Genomic DNA, 23,187 nt, shown 5'->3' with positions numbered 1-23,187 from the left:
AGCAAAAGGAATAAAAACAATAAATCACTCTCTTTGCTGATGACACATTGCTGTTGGGAGGGGCATCAACAATAATAGCAAGGAGAATCAAAAAAGTTCTGGATGATTTTTTACAGGTTTTAGGCGGGCTATTAAACAATACAAAATGTAGGATATATGGATGGAATACCCCTCCTAGAACTATGCAAAGGATCTCACAAATCTTAGATATCCTGTATAGGGAAAATGGACACATTTCTTTTACCTGGGACTTCCAATCTCAAAAGAGAACATGGAGGTAGAAATATGGACTAAACAAATTGAAAAAATGAAAAACAAAATACAAAGCTAGGGTATGATGTTGCTGAATATGGCAGGAAGGGTAATATTAATCAAAGCACTCCTTGCAGCACTACCTATCTACCAATATGCAATAATCATGGCTCCAGCAAGTGCCCACAGACAAATGGAGTTAATCTTAAGAAGCTTTTTGTGGCAGGGGGGAAGCAAGAAAACAAAAAATTTAGCCTGGTTAGGTGGGAGCAAGTAGTACTACCTTATGAACAAGGAGGCCTATCAATACAAATACTTGGGCTCATGAATGCAGCCTTGGGAATGAAAATAGTATGGAGACTAATTACAGAAAAAGAGAGCTGGTGGAAAAAGACTCTTATATCAAAATACATGGATGGCTCCAGGAAAAGATTGTTTAATGGAAATGTCCCAATAAGACAATGTACCGAAGCATGGAAGCTGGTAAAAAAAACAATTCCTTTAATGAGTAGATACATCTCTAAAATCCCAGGTAATGGAAAAACAATTTCAATTTGGGAGGACAGAATCATGGGAAAAGAACCACTACAGACTTGTCCAGAAATTGAAGACATACAAGAGTGGATGAAAGGTAAAGGTTTCAATACTTTACGCTCAATCTCTCTATGGAACCAAAAGGAGTGGCAAGACTGGAAAATCTCAGCAATTCCGACAGATCTGGAAGGGCAATGGATCAAAATCAGGCAGCTCCTAAAAGGGGCAATGCCAATCCACCATGATGAGGAAGATGATTATCTCCGAGACCCAAGTGGTGGACACTACACAGTTAGGTCTGGATATAAAATCCTTCAAGAACAGCCAAATCAACAAGACTGGGATTCTTGGAAAATAACATGGAAATCAGAAAGTTTGCCTAAGATCAAAATGTTCATCTGGACTCTTTTAAAAGGGAGAATATTGACCAGTGAAAACTTAAAAAAAAAAGGCTTTCAAGGTCCAACACGATGCCCATTATGCATGCAAGCTGAAGAAAATATACAACATTTATTCCAAGAATGCACTTTTGCCAAAGAATGTTGGCAGCAACTGATAAGTCCATTGGAAATAAGAATAAATTTTGAAAATCCCTTGTCGGATTTTCTTCAGACCTTTGAGAAGGCCTACCCATACACAACAAAGAAGAAAGTCATAATTCAGAGAATATGGAAGTGCACTCCAGTAGTTCTATGTTGGCAAATTTGGTTGACACGAAACAAGTGCATTTTCAAAAATCAAATTCCAAGGATAGGGAAGACCCTCTCAAGAATGTGGGGAGTAACTTTTGAAATCCTCAACGTTAAAGGAACAACACCAACAAATTATAACACTCTTCAACAGGAAGAGCGAGATTGACTCAGCAAAGCCATAATAAATAATAATGGGCAAAAAGGATAGAGGAAGATAAACTCAGGAAATATATGGAAAATAAGAATGAGTGAAGAGGAACTGGCAAACTAGAGGGATAATCAGAATAGATACTGTCCGGAAAAGGCAGGGGCAGGGGGAATAATCCTCGATCCTGATGGGAAAGAAAATGTCACATATGAATGGGGATTGGGACAAATCTCAAATAATAAGGCAGAAGCATACAACTTGTTGATGGGAACAAGAATAATAAAAAAAAGAGAAATTCAAAATCATATATTAATAGGAGACTCAGCCATAATAATAGAGGCAATGGCAAGAAACAAAAATCCAAGCAATGAGTTCATGAGCAGAATTTTTAGAAGAATCAGGAAGAACTTGGAAGGTTTTGGCGATGTAATCTTCAGACATGTCTTGAGAATTCACAATCAACAAGCGGCTTATTTCGCAAACCAAGCAGTGGAAAAAAATGAAGGGAATGTTCGTGAAAACCAGGAGGAATATCACAACTCTGTTCCATAATAATCAACAAACAAAAAACCACAAGTATGAAGCTCACCAAAAGAAAGGGAAAAATAACAATGATAAAAGCAATAAATCAAATAACAACAGTAAAAAATCAACGAAGGACACATCACTGCAGTGAAAGCCAGAAAATCACGAGAATGCAAAGGAAAAATCATGAAACTTCAGAATCTCGCATGAGCAACAACTGGCAGGATGATCGCAATCCTGGTCACAAGAACCAAGTTGCAATCTATCCCATCAAAGGCAGGTCTCGGGCTGCGCTAAATCACTATAAGAATAGAGGGTGCATTAACAAAAATCGTAGCAGCAATCTCAGCGAAGAAATCTCCATTTCCCATGTTAGCATAGTGTTACTTTTGTTTCAAAGCCCCTCCCTGTCTTCTCTAATAGCCCGCAACGTTTCCTCTGTTCAGCACGCAGACTTCCCCTTAAGCCCCCACCCTCCTTCTTACCCAGCTTGCTCACCCCGCATCCCTTCACTCCCTCCACTCAACGATCCATTGCAGCGCAAAGCCTTTCTGAGCACCCTCGCCCTCCATCTACCCCTCCCATTATCTTAGCCCTCCTCCCTGACTGTTATAACCAGATTTTGGTCATCTTTCAATTCTGTCATTCACAGGGACAGAGCTACAACAGGTAGGAAAGTGCAAGACAAAAGGAAAGCGGTCAACATCAGCAGAAGAAGAAGTACCTCAAGCAATACAAAATCAAGGAAGCACAACAAAACAAGGAGCAGTAAGCAGAGCAATAGGAAGAACAAGCAAACAAATCAAATGGAATTCAACCCCATTGAAAAGGCAGCAAGGAATGATGCATGCCCAACATGCAAAGCGAATAAATTCATGATTCAACGCCTGCAAGAGTCACTCAAGGATGTCAGAAACGAAATGAGAATGGAGTATAGCTTCCAGAAAAGAAACATGGCAATGCAGAAAGAAGAAATCATGGCACTGAAAACCAAATGCAAACATCTAGAAGAAGCAGTGGCATATTACAAAAACAACACTATGAGCAATGAAGGAGAGAACTCGGTCAATTATGACAAGAAGAACCAACCAACTCAGGAGCAATCAGTCTACAAGCCATGAAAAAGTGTCAGAGAATCCATGACATGTAAATTTCTTTTCCTAGTAGGTCAGTTTGTTAGGCAGTACTCTAGAATACTCATAAAAATACATGAAGTTTTGAACACAAGCTTAGGAGAAGAGACTGCGTTCCTATCTCATGGCTTAGATGTTTATCATGCTACAGTCAATTGTAATAGGAGCTTGCTCCATCAAAGCTTTTGGTAATATATCAACTACCTGACCTTGTTAAAAAAAAAAAAATTGAACAAATTATCTACTGCATCCTACGGTAAATATCAAAACTAATACACTTTGGCCCCTTCACAAATACAATATTGTGAAAAAAAATAATGTTGGAAGAATAGATGCTCACATACACAAGTACATAGTTATTTTTGGACCAATGTCCCCGAAAAAACCCAACTTGGGAAAACCGTTGCAGCAATTGAGGGTTTTATTATTATGCAGTAGTAAATCTGAGTACAAGACTATGGATGCTCAAATCTAACAATCCATACTGAGAAATGACAAGCAAAAGTCTAGTGAGAAAAATCTCACCCCCACCGGTGATTCGACACTAACCTTGGCTCAAGATGAGCTGCTCTCTGCTCCTTATGCATAATCCCTGTGTAAGCCTATGCAGTGCTGTGTCACACATCTTGGACGACGTCTTTCTCGCTAACTGATTAGTTGTTGTCTGGAAGATCGATTCTTTTGGCCTTTGGGTTCCCACTTCAGGCTTTGCCACTGAATCACTGCTTCTCCCTAGCAAAACAGGATTTCCCGTCTAAAGCACTGTGCTGCCTCTCTGCTCTGCGTTGCCTCTTTGTGGAACTCACTGTCTCTCTGCTATGAACTCACTGGATTGGAAAATCTCCCTCCGACCTTACTATACCTGCCCCTCTCTCACTGCTTCGATCTTACTGAATCATCTCTGGCAACACACAATTGCCAGTCTGGAAATCGATTTCCCAGCAAAATAGAATTTCTTGGTGTCTCAAGTGTGTTCTCCAACCCCCATCGAATTTCTTCTTATAATCTCCCGTTGAAACATCAATGACCAAGATTAAAACATAATCGATGGCTAATATTAACTAGAACTCGATCCATGTCTTCTAAAAGATTCTCACCATTAATTAATACCTTTTAATTAATCATTTTTCCTAAATTTAGACTTAGGCACCATTAAAAAAGATTAATTATTTTAATTAAGTCGTCTCTAGGTGGAATTTCCAGAAACGATTTGGGTTTTGGAGAATGCATGTATTCTAGCCTCTCCACCAAATTTCGTGGCTAGAACACAGCCGATGCTACAAAAACTAACACTCCCTCTTAGTGAGGAAAGTATTTTAGTGCCGCAACCCACTGAAGCAACACCCTGTCTCTGCACCACCTCTTGTCACGCTGTTGATGTCTTGCTGCTCTGCCCATCACTACTGCGCAACTCTGATGTGAGCTGCATCTGTGTTGTTGTTGGCCCTGCTGAACTGCTTCCAACACTGCAACTCCCTCTCCATCTGTTGCTGCTGCAACTACAGCGGAAAAACATCCAAAATACTGAATCAACTGTGACAGTATGACTCATCTGTCACCTGAGTCCTGATTGCTGCTAGACTCTGTGCTGCCACTAAAGCCTCTGCGCTGCTGCTGACTTTTCTCTGTGCCAACTGCATTGCTGCCAACTCAGCTCTACGCTGCTCAATATTTGACCACTACTAGCTACCACATCTATCACTTTGGTATCTGATTGCACCATCTGCCACTAATCCACTGCGTGCTATGGGCTCCCATAGCGAGGTATTGATTCATGAGGTGGACCTCTTCAAGAATCTTACACATCTTGTAGCTCTTTGGGGCTACAAAACCAAGTCACCCCACCTTACTCTTGGAGGTATCTCGGTGATCATGGCAAACTCTTCCTCCAATCTGGAGGACAACTTGTCGATCTTTGCGGAAGTAGCCTGCTTCTCCTCCTTGTCCTTCTTCTTGAGAGAACATTGAGTGCTGTAGTGGCCAAGCTCACCACATCTGAAGCATTTCACTTTGGAAATGTCCTTCCTCCCACGCTGCTCTTGTTGCCCCTTTTGTGCGAGGGCCACATCCTCCTCTTCCTTTACTTGCTTTGTCCCACTGCTGTTGCTATCAGTGATGGCGGTCTTCACCAAATCTCATCTAGTCTCCTCTTGTTGCAGAACAACTCACATACGACCCCTTTCTAGCAACTTTTCTCTGGCCAAAATACTCTGGACGAAGACATGCCATTCTTCAAAAACATTTTTGAGAGCAAATTGCACCAATTTTGTAGGCTGAGGCGCTGACCCTACTGAAGATACATCTTCAGCTGCTCGAAAGATGCCTCGTATAGCGTAGCAAGTACCTCCCACATCTGCCGGGTAGTATCTTTGCCAGCTATGTGAGACACCACGTGATCTCGAACCCCATCAAGAATCAACCTCTTTGCTTTTGTCATCTCCTTCTTGTAGGCCTTCAGCGGATTTGCATCTACGGGTAGAACTACCACACTATTGATGTAAGCTTTGAGATCGTATTCATCTAGAAGACATGGAATTCTTACCTTCCAGATCACGTAGTTGGAGGCTCCCTCCAATTGATCCTGATCTCTCAGCCCTGCTGATGCCATCTCTGCAAAAATGTCGAATTCCTCCTCTTCTCCTCTACGTAGCTGTTGACTGGCTTTTCGCACTCCCTGTTGGAGTGGGCAAATCTGCTCACAACTACTGCTGCTCTGCTATGAAAATTCGAACTTCTAGGCTATTTTGCGCTAGCAAATTGCTGCAAAATGGCTGCGTCCCAGCTGAAAATCTGCTCTGCAAGGAAAAATATTGCGTCTCCCTCTGCCTCTGGTAATCTCTGATCTGGAAAATCTAATTTCTCTGTCGACTCTCTCAGAGAAATAAATTTTCCTCAAAAACTGACCCTCCTGGCCCAAGGATTGCACTGCCTCTGCAGAGATTCAAAATTCTTCCGTCTGCTACTGAGCTCTCCAGCTTATGATCTGTGCTTTGATACCATGTGAAAATTTGGAAACCTTGAATCCTACTGCAACAACTGATTAAGTTTCTTCTATTTGTTAAATAAATTGAACAAATTATTTATTGCATCCTATGGTGAATATCGAAACTAATACACTGCAGCCTTCACAAATACAATATTGTGGAAAAAAATAATGCTAGAAGAATAGATGCACACATACACAAGTACATAGTTATTTTTGGACCAATGTCCCCGGAAAAACCAATCTTGCGAAAATCGGTGCAGCAACTGAGGGTTTTATTATTATGCAGTAGTAAATTTGAGTACAAGACTATGGATGCTCAAATCTAGCAATCCATATAGAGAAATGACTGACAGAAGTCTAGTCAGAAAAATCTCATTCCCATCGATGATCCGACACTGACCTTGGCTCAAGATGAGCCGCTCTCTGCTGCCTCTGCATAGTCCGTGCATCAGCTTACATAGTGCTGCGTCACATAATTCTGACTAGTGTCTCTCTCACTAACTGTTCAGATGCTGTCTGGAAGATCGATTCTTTTGGCCTCCGGGCTCCCACTCCGGCTTCTAGAACTGAATCACTGCTTCTCCCCAACAAAATACGGCTTCCCCTCTGAAGCACTGCGCTCCCTCTATGCTCTGTGTTGCCTCTCTGTGGAACTCACATTCTCTCTGCTATGCACTCACCAGACTGGAAAATCTCCCTTCGACCTTACTATCCCTGCCCCTCTCTCACTGCTTCAATCTTACTGAATCAGCTCTGACAACACACAACTGCTAGTCTGGAAATCAATTTCCTAGAAAAATCGAATTTCTTGGTGTCTCAAGTGTGTTCTCCACCCCCCATCGAATTTCTTCTTATAATCTCTCGTTGAGACATCAGCGACCAAGATTAAAACATAATCAATGGCTAAGATTAACTAGAACTCAATCCATGTCTTCTTCTAGAAGATTCTCACCATGACTTAATTAATACCATTTAATTAATCAGTTTTTATAAGTTTAGACTTAGGCACCATTAAAAAAGATTAATTATTTTGATTAAGTCATCTCTAGGTGGAATTTCCAGAAACGATTTTTGGGTTTTGGAGAATACATGTATTGTAGCCTCTCCACCAAATTTCGTGGCTAGAACACAATCGTTGCTACAAAAACTAACACAGATCACCCAGGGACCTCAACAATGAAGCCGTTCAGTTGGGCTACTATTACTACAACAAATCTACGAAAGAAATGTCTCTAAGAGAAGAAAAATTGGAACCATCCATCATGGAGGAAGAAGTCATTCAGGAAAGCCTAGAGCAGAGGATAATATGGAGTATAATCGATTAGAGCAACCAAAAGGCCGTAATAGACACAACTTGGTTTTAGGATCTCTGGCTACAACAAATAAAGCTACCACATAAAGCTTACCCTTGGGCATAGAGAAATTTGGAACCCGATCAACAATAAGGGTTGGAAACACAACATATAGCATTATTGGAGTCTTTTAAGATTCAATCGGAACAATAGATTGCGCGAGTATCAGTCTCTTTTAAGAGTCAATTAGAACAATAGATAAGCCAACTCAAGGAGGCTCATCTTAGTGAGCTAAAGAATTTGAATGAAAGTCACAAACAAGATATTAATGCAAGGTTGAACATACACAAAAGACACAAATCGACCTCTAGGTATTGAAAGCCCAGGCGATTAGAGTCAATAATGACCTTCAAAAAATACAAAGAGAAAGGACCGATCTCTAATTAATGTGTGGAAATCATAACATGAAGAAAACGAAACAACGATGACTAGAGCCATTAAATTGGCTAAAAGAATGGGGGATGCGGCCATCGAAATGATAGACGAATGGGAACTTGAAACCTTGGAAGTTCTATCTAGCTTCATCTCCATTATACCGATACTTCACAAAGTATCTAAAGTTCGAGCCGTGATATTCCTTGAGATTGAACAACTCCAAAGGGTGAATGAAAAATCAATTGAAAAGTTCATCATCATTCCCACTAGAGAGGCGACACAACTTTGTTGCTATGTCGTTGATATGAAGATGGGCATGTAGAGACAAACAAATCAAGGCTAAATAGTTGGCTGTTTTTTAGGCTTAAGGTCTCAAAATTCATATTTTTCAAACGACAACGTGATCCCAAAATTTCAACAAATTTCAACTATGGGACCTTTAGGGCCTTGGGTCTAGGGTTTGACCTCTAAACCCTTGTTTTGCTTCAATTTTATTACAGTAGTCAAATAATTAGTATCTAAGCCCTAAAATCACATACTAAATTGTCAAAATCATTTAGAATTGCAAAATCTCTATTTTTACAAGTTTTGACCAATTGGGCATCTCTAATTTGACCTAGATCTAACTTTTTAGCTTGCTGGAATTTACTGCATAATTGAAAAATTCAGGTCTGAAGCATATACTGGATAAGGATAAAAAAAATCTGGATTTTCAGTTTCCGGCAAAACTTACTAATTTTAGACATTTTGGGCATCATCTTCAGTATCACTAGCTTGCTGATCTGTGAATAATTTACTGCTGTAATAAATTTATCAGTTCTAAAATTTCTGAATCACATTTCCTAAAAGCCCTAAAAATTGAAAATTTTGAGTTCAAGTGCATTTTTACTATTTTTGGGCATATTGGCCATCTATTTTTGGCATCTTTAGCTTGCTGATATGTGGTTGTCTATTGCTGTAAATTAACAATCAGGACTGAAATATCACTGAATACATGATCACAAAGTGGGCTAAACATGTTAATTTACATTTGCTGGCCTTTGAATTTTGTTATGTTTTATGTGTAAGGCAAATTTCATGATTTGAAGTGGTTTCTTCACTGCTGTTATAACATTGATAAAGTCTGAATTTTTACTGCTGATATAAATTGTCATAGATTTGAAATTGACTTATCTCATCTTTGCACTCAGAATCTGACATTGATCTTGTTGATTGGCATAATATCTTGTGTTTAAATAATCATCGGTGGATAATTTGGTTACTTGAAATTTACACTTGTATCTCTTAACACTCATCTTGTTTAAGATTGTATCACAACATTGTTAAGTACTTAAATAACTTTTCTTAACTCAAGATAATCTCACCCATAATCTCTTGCATAAGCATACTGGATTTAGATTGTTGTAATAATTTACCTCCTAGCTTAAGTTAGGTTGATAGAGATATAGGGCAACCCTTTTCACTTAGCGTGAGGGGTCTCGACAACTCTTCGGTGGTTAACACGGTGACCTTGCAGTTGTCAGAGCCACAATGTCTGCGGCGCCAGAGGTATCGGGTGGTAGGAGCACAACAAAAGGTATCATTAATCAGGCCCTAGCCTGTTTCCTATTGGCCTCCTTCTTACAACTTACCTTGGAGCCCAACTTCAAAATAGTTAAATGAAGGTTACATCTAGATTAGACATTTAACTAAAAATAGCTAAGATCTCTGCATCACACATGGGTCATAGGTTTGCATAACATTTAGGTTAGTCAATCATCTTAAGCAACGGGTGTCCATTCGATCGTTTGGTTCCATTTTATTATAATCAAGACTTTGTGACTCCATTAAGGCACTAGTCTCATATTTTAAAATCTAATCTAATTAATAATCTTGCTTGAATTTAGCCTATGCCACTCATCTGTGTCTCCCAAACAAGTTGGTTTCCAGTTTCCACCTTGTTTTTCTTCAACTCATTCCATAGGGGTTACCCCCCATAACCTGCGGTTGAGAGAGAAGCTAGAACGAAGTGGGTGGGGATTAGAGTGACATCCCCCGCCCCGACTGTTGTCGCGGTGGCTGTACAATCCAGGGGACAACATGCCTCAAGTAGGACGAGTTCTCTTCTATTTATAGGCTTTTCAAGGTGGACGTGGCTCTTCATTTTAGGCTGACTTGCCAACGGCTAGACCGACTTGGTCTTGGAGGGTATTTCGACACTTTTAAAGACAAAAATAATTTTCTTTACAAGGTACAATGTGCCCGATGGGGTCTTCAACTTATTACAATGACACTTTTGATTTCTTGACCTAGGACAAACCCTAGAAGCACTCAATGGGTGCTTGACCTATAAAATAAAAGGCCTTGAGCATGAAATCCATGCTCCAAAAATAATAATAATAATTTTTCTTTCATTTTAAAATTTACAAGAATCAAAAGTTCATTTCATACTTATGAAGACCTAACCTAGTTACACATTTTTCAACAAAATGAGGATTGAGTCTCATAGCTAAGCTCAAAGGAAGATACTCCCTATAACACAATATGATATCATCAAAGAATAACTAGTGCATTTATTACAATGGAGTTTATCTCATATCATTGTTCATTAAGCAAACTTAAGAATGTGGGATAGACTGGTTTACACGAAGGGTGAACATGAGCATAACCTAATGTCATAAAGTGACTTTATTACACAGTGAGTGTTATATTCTAACACTTCACTTGTCCCTATCTGGAATTTTACCAATACCCATGCAAGCACTTGTGCCTCCCTCAAGCAGACATGCAGTTGAAGAAACTGTGCATAAACAATTCACAGATGTATGCATAATGCCCAATATAGAATCTGTAAACATTCATAATATCCATACAATGACCATATGTAACCTTTCATTGCATGGTTGTGAGTGTGCATGCCATTTCAATGTGCAGGGCCTTACAGTCACTAGCTGAGGGAGAGTCTCATGCACTCAGCATGAGCCATTTACCTTGTAAGAAACTTAAACGTCTCGTTTGACCAAGTTAGCATTCCCATGCATTGCCTAAATGCTGTCCTAGATTGGTTCATTTAGGCTTATTGAATACAGATATTCTCATGAAAACTCAGATATTATTTCAGGTGAAATTAAGCCATGCAGCTATAAATTGTCCATATCAATGATGCATAGAATTTAAAGTGAGCAATAATTTCCAGTATTGAGTATATGATTTTTATTTTTCAAAATCAGGTGAGACTAGGTGGAACCGCATCAACCTTTAGAGAGCTGCTTGTAGCATTGTTTAACACAAACAAATTCTTTGATAATAGTAGCAAATACAGGCCCTTTTCCTGGGACCAATCACCTACTTAACAGATAGAAGAGATGGGGATCAACTCTTTGCTCAAACTGTCTGAAAATGCAAAAATCGTACAATTTCATGCACAGTTCATCCTATAGTGATACAATCTTTTGTTAGCTGCAAGTTTTTTGTCTTTTTTCCAGGTGTGTAAATATTCAACAAACTCATGGTTTCCGTCCCTTCTGGGCAATAACCTTGAAGATTATCCTTTGAGGGCATTTGTAGCCCTTCAAATAAGCTCTTACTTTTTGATGGAAGTTTTACATCAGGTTATCTACTCAATTTTAAGGGCTATTTTTTCTTAAATCCTGTATTCCAATTAAAGCTATCTGATTACTTTTAAGAAATTAACTTGTGTGGAATTCTTAAAATAGACTGCGGTCAGTTATTTTAAGAGGAGGGAAAAATAACTGAGTTTTAGTAGTTTAGCTTGACTTATTTTAACAACATTGCTTGGTGGAATTTTGAATGGAATGGTCAACTACTTAGAGAACCAAATCTCATTTTAACAAGTTTGGATATGTCTGTAAAAATATTCAGTGTAATTTACTGAGATAGTGGCATGTGTAAGTGACCTTGATTGATGTACAAATATTTTAACATTTTAATTTGGTTCTATATTTTAAGTAATCTCCACATTGCTTTCGCTATAAGATATTTTCTAGATTCACAGGTATGCATAATCTTTCTCAGCCCTGAGGTGTTCTTGATCACCAATAATCTCCATTCCATCTTTAATCTCAACACATACTGTGAAGCTTTGAGGAAAAATGAATATGCAACTTGTGGCATTTTGGGTGAAATGTAAATTTTGTGCAATTCATTTCTGGAGTTGACTTTAAGCCCAAGGGAATGTGGAGGTCTGAGATCTGATCTTTTCTTTTGTTGCAGGTCAAGAACATTTGGTGTGAATTCCAGTAGTAGCTACAATGAGTGGGAATGAATTTAGGTTCTTCTTGTCATGTGACATCAATTCATCAATTGCTTATCAAGTGGATAAACTAGAAGGCAAGCTATTTACAAATTCTTTCTCAGGTAAATTTCAGATTTGCTTGGCATTTAAACATTTCAATTTTTATCTTACAGGCAAAATAAAGATATGTTAAAAGTGATACGGACAATATGGGTTTAAAATGGAAATCAACTGTTACCTTGATTCAAGTATCTTTTGGGATGGTCTAACTTTTTTCGTAGCATGAACTATGCATTAGGCTTCTGGGATACAGTTCAGCATTTGTCAGTTTCATTTGAATCTGTTTTCCAGAGAATTTCATTTGAATCATACCTTACCAAGAGAGATTAATATCTCTATTCTGCATGCTGCCATCTTTCTTCACCGGGAACTTCCCTCGTTCCAAGGATGTATCTAGGGTAAAGCATAATTTGCAGAAAGCTTGAAGCTTTGTCAACAAACGGCTCAAGGGTGTTACAACAATATACTCAATAAGAGTTCAACATGTCACTTGTGGCAATATAACCTTGGTGGAGAGGATAATGTTGAAAGAAGTTGTCAATGAAAGGTTGTTCAAATCAAAGAGGAAGTTACATATTCAAATAGCATATTTCAAAATATTGTTTTTGGGATTTTAATGCCCCATTTGAATACCCTGTCTTTGAATGCGTTTTTACTCCATTTACCTAGTTCAAATGGAAGCATAGCATATATGGTTGGAAAGCTTATTCCGAGACCTTGCCAATGGTATATGGAACTCCTTCTAGCTCCTTACAGTTGAGGATAAATGATTTTTGAATATTCACTATACATTCTACTAGTTGCACAAGTTGGCCTAGCTAGTGGACAAGTCGGCCTAGTTTAGACCCCAAATGCACTATAAATAAATGTGAGAAGGAGCATTTTAAGTCATTCGATCAAGCAAGTTTGGGTTTGTTCAAACATATGAAGGAAATGAGTTATGAGGTTCATACCTCGTGAACTAGAAGTGAAGAGAACTGATTTGGAGAGACTTTCTAGGAAGGATTTTTGGCACATTTTTGAAGGGGTTTTGGGCCTTGGCTTATTTTGGAAGGATTTTTGGCACACTTTTCGAAGGTTTCTGGCCTTGGTTAGAACTCTGATTGCAGACCTGTTCTTGAGGGCCAAATTCTGCCCCCTTGAAGGCCAAATTTCAGGACTGAAGTTCTGTTGCAAAGAAGGCCGAACTCAAGCTTGTTTTGAGGGCTAAATCCTGGTATGTTTGAAGGCGAGTTTCAGATCTGTTTTGAAGATCTAACACTGTCTTCTATTGAAGAGGCCGAACCCTGTGGAGGAGACAGAGTACTAGGGTCGAGTTCTGCTAATAAGGAAGGCCAAGTTCAAGGATCATTTGTTGAATGAAGTGTTTTGTTTAGGAAGCTGAGTGCCTCTCTGAAGGACAGAGGAGTAGCTACTAGAAAGGCAGACCTTCTTTGACTAATATTGACTCTTGTACAAGCTTTGGTACTGATAAATCAGGGAGTTGGTGCTGGTAAACCAGGGAGTTGGCACTGATAAATTTGAATGTACTCTTCATATATATTAAGAAAAGCATTTCGTGATGTCATGTAAAAATCTGTGTTATGTATATTTATGTGCTTTGCTTTATACCTGTGGATGTGTTCACAAGTTTTTGAAATTAAAAATTGTTAATATTGATTCATCACCCCCCCATTATTGCCGAATATTCCAACAGATAATACACAACTGCTTGGGCTAAACCTAATTGACTCGTAAATAAAAATCACTTAATACCATTGTTATCATTTTAATCTTTCTCATATTCTAATAGTCATAAATCAAGATCTTTGATGCATTTACTCTCTTTTATTCACTTTGGAAGCATAGCTTTATTTTTCAATGAGTAGAACAGACTATTATATTGCCTTTTAAATTTGAAAAATTTTGTAGATTTTTTTTGGAACAGTGCTCTCGAAACAGATGTTGCTTTTCTTATTTGTGTTTTGGCCCAATTTAAACTTTGATATTCAGATGGCTGATTGTCTGTGTACTCCTTTCCAAGCAAATTCTTCTTGGTGATCTGCATATTTGCTGCAACCAACATATCTAGCTAGGTTCTTAAAAATGTGCTTATGAATAGTTCTGCATTAGGCTATTAGTTTCGTCTGCTTCTGCAACTGGCACAATAAATCTGTCTGTTTTAATGGTGCCTTTATGTTGATGACTGGTAAGCTGTGGATTCTTACAAGAGACAACTAACAGCTGACCATCACATTATGAAACATGCTTCCGTCGAAATTCTATGTATAATCTCTGTTTATCCCTGCGATACTATAGTTCACCCTATTTTGTGAGGGTGCTTGCTTGGCTGTAATGAGTTATTGGGCGGTGTTACCCCTCATATTGGATGAGGTTTGTACTTATGATTTTCATCATAATGCTTGTGTTTTTTTATCACAAGGATTGAGCTTGCGGCATTGTACCTGTTACCCTTCCTTTCAGCCGGTGTGTTCATTGTAAATTTTTGATGAACGGAGCATTTTGTGGTACGGAAGAGTCCTTCACTCTCAGTGGGATTTGACCAGTGGTGAAACACTGCATTCTCCAAGAGTTTCATACAACTCCGGTTATCGCAGTGGATCATTGTCAGCTCAAGTTTGTAACCAAACAATATTGTGAGTAGCTTGCGAAGCCAAATGACTTCACAACTAGCTAGACTGGCTGCCATGTACTCTGCCTTAGTTGAACTCAGTGCCACTGAGGTCTGCTTCCTGCTAAACTATGAAATCACTACTGACCCCAAATTGAAGCAACACCTAGAGTTGCTCTTCTGATCTGCATCATTGCCTGACTAGTCTTATTCTGAGTAGCCCTGGAGCCTCACATCATCTCCACCAAGGTACTACAATCCATATCCTATTGCGCCCTGCAAATATCTAAGTTTGTGCTTTGCTGCAACCTAGTGAATTTCTCTTGGTTCCACCATGAACTGGCCAAGGGTGTTAACAACAGAGTTGATTTCTGGCTGAGTGTTGACCAAATACATCAATGAGCCAATCAACTGCTTGTACTGTTTGGAGTTTGCCGACTTTGAAACTTAAGAATCAATATTCTTCGGGTTGGCCACCATTGGAGTGGCCATTGATCTGCTGTCTTCCATCATGAATCTCTTTAGGATCTCTAGTGTACTTCCCTTGTCTGAGGAAGGTCATGCCTGGTTGTTGCCAAACATCAAGTCCTAGAAACTAATGCATCTACCCGATATCCTTCATCTGAAATTCTGATGCTATATTTGACTTGCAACTTGCAACTAGTCTCTCTGATCTGCTGTCTTCCATCATGAATCTCTTTAGGATCTCTAGTGTACTTCCCTTGTCTGAGGAAGATCATGCCCAGTTGTTGCCAAGCATCAGGTCCTAGAAACTAATGCATCTACCCGATATCCTTCATCTCAAATTCTGATGCTATATATGACTTGCAACTAGTCTCTCTGCGCCTGTCATAATGAGATCATCCACATACAACACCAAGATGAGGGGCTCAAAACCAACCAAAAAGAAGTATAGGTTGGGATCTACATGAATCTTGGTGAAGCTTAGTTGCTGCATATAACTGTCAATTCTGGCATACCAGGCCTTGGGCACTTGTTTGAGTTTATACAGGTGCCCTGTTGCTGCCAAAGCTCAAGTCCTAGAAAGAAATGCATCTACCCCATATCCTTCGTCTCAAAGTCTGATGCTAGATCTGACTTACAACTTGCAATCAGTCTCTCTGTACCTGTCAAAATGAGATCATCTACATACAACACCAACAAGAAGTATAGGTTGGGATCTGCCTCAATCTTGGTGAAGCCTATGACCTGCATACAATTGTCAATTTTGGCATACCAAGCCTTGGGCACCTTCAAGTTTGGCATACTAGGCCTTGGGCACCTATTTGAGTCCATATAGGGCTTTCTTAAGCCTGTATACATGCATCCCTTTGTCATGGACCTCCAACCCCTATGGTTGCTCGATGTAGACTTCTTCCTTAATGATGTCTTTGAAGAAGGCGATCTTTACATCCATTTGTTGGATGCTCCATCCCATCTTAGAAGCTATCGAAAGATCTGCTCGAATAGAGGAGTATCTAGCTATGGGAGCAAAATTCTCCTTGTAGCTTGCTCCAGACTCCCTCTTTCTGAGAGAACCCACGAACCACAAATCTGGCCTTGTATTTTTTTACACTGCCATCTGCTGCATGATTTACCTTGTAAAACTACTTGGAAGTCACAATTGAATTTCCCTTTGGTCTCGACTGAATCTCCTAGACATCATTCTTCATGATGAAGTTATGCTCCTCCACCATGGCATCTCTCCACACCTACTGGTTGGCTGCTTCCTCAAAGCTAAAAGGCTTTGAGTCTATGATGCTGACCATCAAAGATATGTATGTCAGAAACTTCTACAGAGGTTTCCTCTTCCTTGAAACTGGTCTTGGGAGGCTCAACATGTTCCTGAGCATCCCACAAGGTCTGCTCTGCTTACTTGGGCCTCTTGAATGATGTCAAAGGAGTTCACTGCTCCTCTTGCACGAAAGGCTTATTATCTCTATAACTGGAAGTCTTTGCTCTTGGTTCCTCTTCTTGAGGCCCCTCTACAACTACTGCTAGGTCCTGAGATTTCCTAGATGCTAAGTTTTCCTTGAACTAGGCATCTCGACTCACCACTGTCTTCCTTTGATTTGTTAGGATGACTCTATAAGACTTTGAATCCTCACTATATCCCACTAGGATGCCCCCCTCACCTTAGGGCTGCAACTTTGTCCTCTTTTCTGTAGGTATGTGGATGTAAACTAGACAAACAAATATCTTGAGATGTCCTATCTTAGGCTTCTTGTATGTGAATGCTTCCTCTGTTATCTTATCCTCCAAAATCTGGTGTGGGCTCTTGTTCTGAAAATACATAGCTGTGTTGCATTCCTCAACCCACTAAAACATCGACAAACTCTATTCATGGATCATGGTCTTCACTGCATTGACGATAGACTAGTTCTTCCTCTCTGCAACCCCATTCTATTGCGGGTTGCATGCCACTGTCCTCATTCTTGCCTCCTTGCAAAAATTAGTGAACTCATTAAACGTGTATTCACCCTCATTGTCTGTCCTCAACGCCTTGATATTTCTTCTTGTCATTTGTTGATTTGGGTAGCATTGGATGTGCTCTAGCCATGAAAATTGGTGGAGAGGCTAAAGCACATGAGATCTCCAAGACCCAGAAATGGTTTGGGCAGATTCTACTCGGTTAAGGAGATATTAAAATAAAAATATTAATGGGCATTGGGTATTAATATAAAACTGAGTTAGAAGGTTCCACATGACATGGATAAAGCCAAATCTAATCTTAGCCATTGATTAGAGATGTAATCTCAGCCATTGAAGGACCAACAAGAAAAGTATAAGAGGAGGCTTGAGGATCAATTGGAGAAAACACCAGACTGATCAATGAGTTCGATTTTCTAGAGCGGGGTTTGCTAAGAGAAATTGAACCAGTGATCAGAGTTGCAGCGAGGGGCAGTGAGTGCATAGCAGAGAGGCAGAGATAGTGCCGGAAGACCAGTGCAAAGGCAAACGCAGAGACTGTAGGAGCCACACAGAGGGCCAGAGGGCCTGCGTCGGTGATGTAGAGGGCTAGGGAGCCAGCGCAGAGCCTCTGTAGGCTGACACAGGGGGTTCTAGGCTGACGCAGAGGCCAGGTGGGTTGACACAGTGCCTCAGAGAGGCGTTGGAGAGTTTTCGTGGAGCATACTTTTCGAATATTTGCTTTCGAAGAGATGTATTACTACCATATTGATTTCTCTGTCGGGTGAGCTGTTGATTTGTGGTAGCATCATATGTGCTTAGCCACGAAATTTGGCAGAGAGGTTGGGGCACATGAGGTCTCTAATACCTAGAAAGGGTTTGGGCAGATTCTAAACAGTTAGGGAGATATTAAAATAATTAATATTTTTAATGGAGTACCTAAGTCTAAACTTAGGGAAATTAAAATATTAATGTGGATTAATATAAAACTGTGTTAGAATGGTGCAAAAGACATGGATCAAGCTAGATCTAATCTTAGCCATCGGTTAGGGACTTAATCTCGACTGTTGATATGTCAATGAGAAAAGTATAAAAGGAGGCTTGAGGGTCACTTGGAGAGCACACCAGAGTGATCAGTCATTCTATTTTCTAGAGCGGGGTTTGCTAAGAGAGATAGAATGAGCGATCAGAGTTACAGTTGAGGGGCATTGAGTACAGAGAGACAAAGATAGTGTCGGGAGAGCAGCGTAGGAGCCAGAGAGAGTGATGTAGTAGCAGCTAGGGCTCACGCAGGGCCATGCAGAGGCAACCGGGAGTTGCGCATTGCTTCAGAGAGGCCAACATTGCTGACGCAGAGGGCCAGAAGGCTGACGTAGGGCCTATTGAGGCTGACGCAAACCCATTCAGGGTGACACAGGGCCAGCGCTGGGCGGAGAGAGGCTGACGCAGTCCAGAAAGGCAGACGTTGGGGTTTTTGGGGAAGATTGGAGCTGAGGAGCTGCCGGAAGGTGTTTTCGGGGTTTCAGTTGGGATATTTGTCTGAAACTGAGAGTTATTACTGCCAAGGAAATTCTCTGTTGGGTAAGCCGGATTTGGCACCCAGATTGTACTATGATGTTGCTTCATAAGAAAACCCTCAGATAGCAACACCTTTTTTCCCACATTGGGTTTTTCGGGGACATTGGTCCTGTTAGTGTCAGTCTTTACAACCTTCCTCCAGTGATCAAATATGCTCTTACAAAGTGATTTTGAAGTGTCAAGGTCAAATTTTGTCATTTCAGTGAGTCTTCAAGCAAAATTTGGTCACTAGGCATTAGGTCTAGGGTTTGCTTTCACTCCTTCTAAAATTGCCCAAATGCCAATCTATGTCACTATTCAGCTGAGTCTATCATCATTCATAGGGTTGTCATTATTATGTCAGTGTCTAATGAGTCATTTTACACCTTGTTTATGCTTCGGTTGCACCTAGGCAAGGTCATTTCCCTCTCCTAGGGTTTTGAAAGCTAATTTCTCTTGAATGGTCAAATCATTAGCAAAACTTGTATCCAGATGTTCATACACCTTCCCCTATCTTTCATGTACCTTATCAAACACTTTCCATCACTGAGATCCCCCAAATTCCTCATTTTTGCACAAACCCTAGTTTTCTAGCTACAACCTGGCAATTTTCTAGGTTTGGCCTGTGTTTTTCCCTTTTGGACCCCTTCCCCTCGCTCAATCTCTGAGATTCCACTTTCCCCTGCTTCCTAACATCCCCTTCATTTCGCTTCATTTCCACGAAATTCCTTGTTTCACACATCAGGATCAGTTTCACTCAAAAGATGTTTCATAGCAATCAAAGATGAATTAGGGGAAACTGAGAGAGGTTTTTGTCCACAACAGGCCAAGGAAGAAAAACCTCCTTCACTTTTTGCACAGGTGTCATGGTTTTAAAGAAATGTTAAAAATACAATCGCTAGATCCAAAGACGGTTGGCCAAAGCACTAAAACGAAGGAAAAGGCCTGATCCCCTCCACATCTTGGTTGAGGCTTCCTTGAAGGAGCATGATGCTAAATGACTTAACTCCAGCACAAATTTCAAAAAATTTTGAGCATTTTTGGTCACTTGTGAATTTTTGGGCAAAAAACAGGTTTTCTCCACCAACACGTCGCGCGCCACGCGCGACCCTTTCGATGGGAAACTCCTTTTCAGGAAAACTCAACATTTTTGGATTTGTCATGCAAAAATACACTTGCTCAGCAATTGCCAAGAAATTTCACCAAGTTTTGAGCCTCCAGAAGGTCAAAAAACATGCAAAAAATGACTTTCTGCCACTTTTTTGACACACAGGAAGTAGTCTTGGGAGATTGCAATTTTGGAGGGGCAAATGGCCACCAAATTCAGAAATTCCACTTGGGTTGGAAAGTAGACATCCAGACCTTTCCAACAAGCCCACTTTTGCCTCATTTGGACACCTGGAAGTGCCTCAAAAGCAGCTCCAAAGGTGCGCGACGCGTTCAGGGTCAGGGCACGACGTGTTGGGCAGTTTTCACAGAAATTCACCTACAGCTTAGCAAAATGCAGTTTTGACTGGATTTGACTTTTTGGAGTAGATTTTGATCCTTCTTGTTGTAAATGATGTAATTTTATGATATTTTGACACTCATTTATCTCTTCTAGAAGATTCATTCATGAGATAGGCAAAAATTTAATGAATGAATTGGTTTCCTAGCTTATAGAGCCAAGTTGTTTTGACTGCCTAGTTTTCAGTGCTTAATTTAGAATTGGTTGAAACAACTCCTAGGATAGTGAGCTCGACCCCTAGAGGCAAGGAAATATGTTAGATTGTCTATATTATGTACTTTCTTGGTCATTTTCATGGTTGGACTCTTGAGGGAGAAGGATTCTATTGTATTACTCATTGTATCTCTGCAATTTTGGCAAAGGAAGAAAGACCAGGGTTTTGCAGTCCTTTTTGGGATTCCTGTGGTTACATGTATTGATGGTGTGTTTCTCTTTGTACTTGTAAGTTTGTTATGTGAATCATCTTCTTACTTTTCCTTCTGCAAATTAGGCAAATGAAGTGTTAAAGTAGAATTCATGATTGCCATGCTCTGCTTTTAAGTTTGCTTAATATCAATGTTTTCATCTGTTTAAGGAGAACTCAAGGTGTTTACTTGCTCTCCTTAGCTCCTCACCAGTCATTCTTGACCATCTGACTCTTTCAAAGGCATCAATACAGTCTCCTACCTTGCCCCAAAGAACCCCCTGCAAAAACTGTGTCCAATCCCCGCACCCAAAATTGCCTTTCCCCGATTTTCCACCAAAATCCCAAAAATCTCAAATCAAACCTTTTATCAGTTTACTAGCCTAAAATCAATGTTCTTTATTGGTTATCTCTGCCCGTTGAAGATCTTTGCCGAGATAGACCGGAGATAGCCCTCTCCTGCCCCGTAGGGCTAGCTACGAGGCTAAGTGGTTTGATGTTGCCTTGGAGTTTACCTTTTTCAGCCTGAGGTGAAATTTCAAGCGCTAACAGGTCCAAAAATAACAGTGTCATTTGGTGTGATTGTTTCTGTTTCCTTCATTTGTTGATCTGTAATATGTTGAGCATGCACTAGTGCTTATTTTCAGTATTTACATTGCAAATAACTTGTTAAGTAACGGAACAAGTAGGTAGGAATAAATCAGATAAAGTGCATGGAGGGTTTCTAACTGGTAGACTTAGAAACTCAACATGAGCCAGGTTGGCACCCAGTTGTACTCAAGAAAGCTGCTTAATAAGAAGACCCTCAAAACTGCTGCACCGATTTTCCCAAGTTGGGTTTTTCCAGAGAATGATTGTCCAAAAATAACGGTGTCCCTTGTGTGTTTGTCTATTTATTTCAGTTGATGATCTGTAGATGGTTGAGACTACATTTGTGTTTATTTCAGTATTTATATGGTTAAATAACTTGTTAAGTAATTAAACAAGTAGGAGAAATTAACCAGACAATACAGAAAAAATTTCTAATGGGTAATACTTAGAAATTTCAACATGGTATCAGAGGGTGTGGTTGCATATCATAGGAGCGTTGAAGACACCAGCTGAATAAGATTATTTGCAACAGAAACAACTGTCCCGAGTGACAAAAGCTGTTCTTAGTAGAAAGTGGCGGAGAAGGGTTGACGTAGAGGGACTGCGTCATCAGTTCAAGCCATAGAGAGGCTAGCACAGAGGCCGAGGAGGGCAGAAAAGGATCAAAAAGAGCCACGCAGAGACCAGGAGGGTTGATGCAGTTGGCTAGGGGAGCATTTCAGCCAGTGTCGGGATTGCGCAGAGCCTAGAGGCTTAGTCCTTCAGTTGCTAGGGCATAGGAAGTTGTGGGCAGATTGTGGGGAGTGAAGCTGGTGGGGTGCTGTTGCTGTCGAGATAGAACAGTACCTAACGGGGCAAAACCAAGGTAGAGGGAGTTGCTACCTAGGCGAATTTCTAGCTAAGAAATCCAGATCAGTGCTGTAGGTGCATAGGAGATCGGAGAGGTGCGAATCGACGATTGGCAGGTGGGTTTCCAGGAGGGAAATCAAGACTCAAAAGGAGTCTAGTAGAGAACTTCTAGGAGGGAAGTAGCGACTCAGAGGGAGTCGAAGAGAGAACTTATAGAGGGAAGTAGAGACTCAGAGGAGTTGAAAGGAAGAGCAAAGAGATGGCCATGAATGGACTGAGGGATCAGGACAGGATGGACATAGCGTCCAACTTTGTCATTTGGAAGGCCAGGATCCTGTCCATTCTAGATAGACATCGCATCAAGGCCTTCGCCTTGAGAAGAATGGCTATCCCAGTTGACGTAGCTAACAATGAAAAGTATGAGGAAGCAATGGCCAAGGTGAAATGCATAATCCTTGATGGGGTCAAGGATCATGTGGTCTAACATATTGCCAAGACGGAAATGATAAAGGAAATGTGGGACACCTTGAAGACGTTGTATCAACACACTTTTGTGCAGAGGAAGATGTTACTTGAGAATCAACTGCAGTCATACTAGATGCAGAAGAGGAGTAAATAGATCACTTCCTCGGTAGATTGAAGGAGATCTGGGACCAACTGACTTCCATAGGGGCCACGCCAGATCAGGAGTTGATGGTGAGGATTGCTCTAAACACAGTCTCCGAGGAGTGGGAGACATTCGTCCAGAGTATTCTGAGCAGAGCGAATCTTCCAGATTGGGAAGAATTGTGGGCGGCTCTTCATCAAGAAGAGATTAGACTACTGTCCAAGATGGGAAGTAACAACAAAGGGGTCCAGATCAAGAAAGAGGAGGAAGAGGATGCAGCTTTGGCATCTGCGGGGAAGCAGGAGAAGAGGAAGAAAAAGGACCTCTCCAAGATAAAGTGCTTCAACTGTGGGGAATTGGGC

General features: G+C 40.4%; 1 protein-coding gene across 1 annotated transcript in view; it reads left to right on the top strand.

The window, feature by feature from the left end:
- The window catches only part of LOC149216328 (phosphatidylinositol 3-kinase, root isoform-like), a 477,313-nt gene that overhangs the window by 8,723 nt on the left and 445,403 nt on the right, over nt 1-23,187 (top strand). The window contains exon 2 of the mRNA XM_089392772.1: nt 12,210-12,353. Coding sequence (XP_089248898.1) covers nt 12,248-12,353 — 106 coding nt within the window. The 5' untranslated portion in view covers nt 12,210-12,247. The remainder of the gene's footprint in view (nt 1-12,209; nt 12,354-23,187) is intronic.

This window comes from Pinus tabuliformis, chromosome 1_1, assembly GCF_031772625.1.
Source record: "Pinus tabuliformis cultivar Carrire ecotype Pingquan chromosome 1_1, CPIR1, whole genome shotgun sequence".
Lineage (NCBI taxonomy): Eukaryota > Viridiplantae > Streptophyta > Pinopsida > Pinales > Pinaceae > Pinus > Pinus tabuliformis.
This window is presented reverse-complemented; position numbering and strand designations above follow the sequence as displayed.